Below are 3,212 nucleotides of genomic sequence, written 5' to 3' on the forward strand. Positions count from 1 at the left end.
ATAATTTTTGGCATAAAAAAGTGAATTTTAGTATTTAGTGGGATAGTCCTTTTGTTTAATTACTGCCTCCAACCTTGAACGCATTGAAATAACTAATTTTTGAGTATATTCCACTGATATTTTTTGCCATTCCAATTTTATAGCAGCTTTCATACTTTCCTTGCTATAAATGTTATATTTTCTTATGTTAGTTTCCAGAATATGCCATAAATTTGCTATGACACTAAAGTCAGGTGATTGGGGAGGTGTTTGGATGATGTGTGGACAATTCCCAACAAGCCAAGTCTGCACAAGACCCGACTTGTGCTTCAGATCGTTATCCTGGTAAAAACAGAAATTGTTAATTATGCCTAAATATTCGGCACTTTTATACAAATTTTGTTTTAATATATTAAGATACACTTCTTTATCCATTGTTGATTCTATAAATTGTAGATTACCTACTCCAGCCGCTGATTTACACCCCAATACTATCACATGCATATTCCTTTGGATATGCCACATTACTTTTGATAGTACTGGATCTCTTCTGGTTGCTTGTGCAATGTCTTTCGCAGTGATTAAAAACTGTTCCTCAGCCTCATTGCAATATAATATTTCAGGTATTTCCGGTATTTGTAGCTTTACATCATTTAAAGGTAACCGGCTCAATGCATCTGCATTCTGGTGATGTTTCTCGGAATTTAATCTCGTACTGGTAAGCGCCCAACTTTAATGACCACCTTAACATTCTGGGTGATATATGCTGTGATATTGGTTTTTCTGGGTTGAATAATCCCACTAGTGGTTTATGATCAGTCATTATTGTAAATTGTCTACCACTTAAAAATTGATGAAACTTTTGCACACCAAACATAATCGCTAGCGCTTCTTTATCCAACTGTGAATAATTTCGTTTCGCGCCCTGTAATGTTCTGGAGCCAAAAGCAATCGGTGCTTCACTATCATCCGGCATCTTGTGTGCCAAAACCACGCCAACTCCGTACGGTGATGCGTCTCCGCATAATATCAGTGGTAAGTCAGCCGAATAATGCACCAACAGATTTTTTGATTGTAGTAGTTTCTTTGCTCGTTCAAAACTTAATTTCTGTTCTCTACCCCATTTAAAAGGTGTCTCTTTTCTTAATAGTTGATACAGCGGTTCCAATAGATCGTAATTAACCCAAGAAAAGCTTGTGGCTGTTGTTTATTTATTGGTTCTGGTGCTTGAGCTATTGCCTTCACCTTTTCGTCAGTTGGACGCACTCCTTCTCGGCTTATCTTAAACCCCAAAAATGTTGTCTCTTGTACTGCGAAAACACATTTTGATTTTTTAAGCTTCAATCCTGCATCCTGTACACATTTCAGAGCAGTTCGTGTTCTATCCCACAACTCTTCCAAAGTTGTTCCGCCAATTAGAATGTCGAAGTGCTGCTAGCACTTCTGTATTAGTAGGTAATGGATACGTTTCCTTGCAAAGCATTTGATTCACTGTGCACTTATAATCTCCACAAATACGTATGCTACCATCTGGTTTAATAATAGGTACAACCGGTGTTGCCCACTTACTAAAGGATATTGAACGCAGTGCGCCTTCATCTTCCAACTTCTTTAATGCTGCTTCCACCTTGAGTTTTAGTGCAAAAGGCACATGTCGATATCGAAGAAATTTCGGTTTACTTGAAACTGACATTTGTAACTTCACAGGATTTCCCTTGTAATCTCCAAAATTTCCATCAAAAACTGAACTGAAGTTCATCACTTTTACTGGAATGGTTGATTCTATATTGCATAAATTGCTAGTTATAGTAATTCCCAAATCGTTAAACCAATTTCGACCAATTAGAGCCGGACCATCACCCGCTGCTACTAACAACTTTAGTTTCTTTGTGACGTTCCCAACCGAGACTGGTACTTCTGCTTCTCCACTCAGTTCAAGATTTTTCTCTGTTCCTCAAGTTCTTAATTGTATTTGACTTGGTTTTAGCGGAATATACGACATTTTTTCTCTAAATAACTTTTCACTTACTGTTGAGTAACTTGCCCCCGAGTCTATTTCCATTTGTACCGGTGATTTACCTATCGTAATCACTCTCTTGACCGATGGACTACCTTTAGCGAACATTGACCATAAATACTCCGTCGTTTGAGTTTCCTGGTTTGTATCTAAAAGATTTACTCTGTTTGGTCTTCTCCCATTATTTGTTGCTGGCTTTTTGATTTTTGCTTTTTTTATGCAAGCTCTCTCAATATATCCACGCTTTTTGCAATAATAACATTCCGCGTCTTTAAATTTGCACTGATCTGAATGATGATTTCCTCGACAACGATAACAATTCTGAACATGGTCCACTGGCGCACGATTTGGTTTTACCTTGTTGTTTGAAATTTTATTCAACACTGGCAGGCTGGCTGACGTTTTAAGTTCCGTCGCATTTTTTTGTGCTGTTTCTGATGCTATAGCTTCCTCCTGCGCTATTTTTAATGTTAACTGGTCATTCGCCAGAAGCCGCTTTTGTAAATTTTCATCGCGCATGCCACAGACTAGTCTGTCTCGTAACATTTCCTCCAAATCGTTGAAATTGCAGTCTTGGCTCAATTTCCTTAGCGCTGCCAAATATTCGGTAATTAATTCGTCCTTTTTTTGGTTTCTCCGATAAAATTTAAATCTTTGTATTATTATATTTTCTGCCGGACAAAAATAACTAGTCAATAATTTAGTTGCCGCCTCATATGTAAATTTTTCCTCTAAAATGTTAATCGGTGTGGCAACCGATTTTAATATCGTGTAGGTTTCCGTCCCACATGAGGCTAAAAAGATCGCTTTTTTCTTTTTTGCGTCTGCGATGTCATTTGCAACAAAGAAAAATTCCATTTGTTCCATGTGTGTTTTCCATTTCCCCGACGCCACGTTATATTGGCTTAATTCACCAAAATTCTTCGCCATCCTTTAATGTTTTATCCTCGTCACCAAATTTTATTATATTCTTTATATATAATACAATATACTTTATTGATTAAGTTATATAGATTTACAATTTAATATTAATAATAATAATAATTATGGCACGGCACGCTTACTACTTTGAGCACAACGACGAACAACAACGCATTTTGTATTTTTTCCTTTTTTATCTATTTCTTTATACAGGGTTGCCATGATCGAATATACTACAATATTCAAATTATATGTAATGTATTCTTATATTCATATATGAGTATTTACATATATG

General features: G+C 36.4%; 1 protein-coding gene across 1 annotated transcript; it reads right to left on the bottom strand.

The window, feature by feature from the left end:
• Positions 1-1,360: 1,360 nt before the first annotated feature.
• LOC119665698 (uncharacterized protein K02A2.6-like) lies at positions 1,361-2,926 on the bottom strand. Its single transcript, XM_038074932.1, has 2 exons — positions 2,059-2,926; positions 1,361-1,926 (listed from the first exon to the last, which is right to left on the bottom strand). The coding sequence occupies exons 1-2, from the start codon at positions 2,924-2,926 to the stop codon at positions 1,361-1,363; spliced, it is 1,434 nt and encodes a 477-aa protein (XP_037930860.1).
• Between the last annotated feature and the right edge of the window lie 286 nt (positions 2,927-3,212).

Source organism: Teleopsis dalmanni, chromosome 1 (assembly GCF_002237135.1).
Source record: "Teleopsis dalmanni isolate 2A chromosome 1, ASM223713v2, whole genome shotgun sequence".
NCBI lineage: Eukaryota > Metazoa > Arthropoda > Insecta > Diptera > Diopsidae > Teleopsis > Teleopsis dalmanni.

Coding starts and splice junctions, on each gene's coding strand:
- LOC119665698 (XM_038074932.1), bottom strand. CDS start 2,926: ATGGCGAAGAATTTTGGTGAATTAAGCCAATATAACGTGGCGTCGGGG. Junction 1,927..2,058: donor CAAGAGAGTGATTACGATAG/GTAAATCACCGG, acceptor CTTGAGGAACAG/AGAAAAATCTTGAACTGAGT.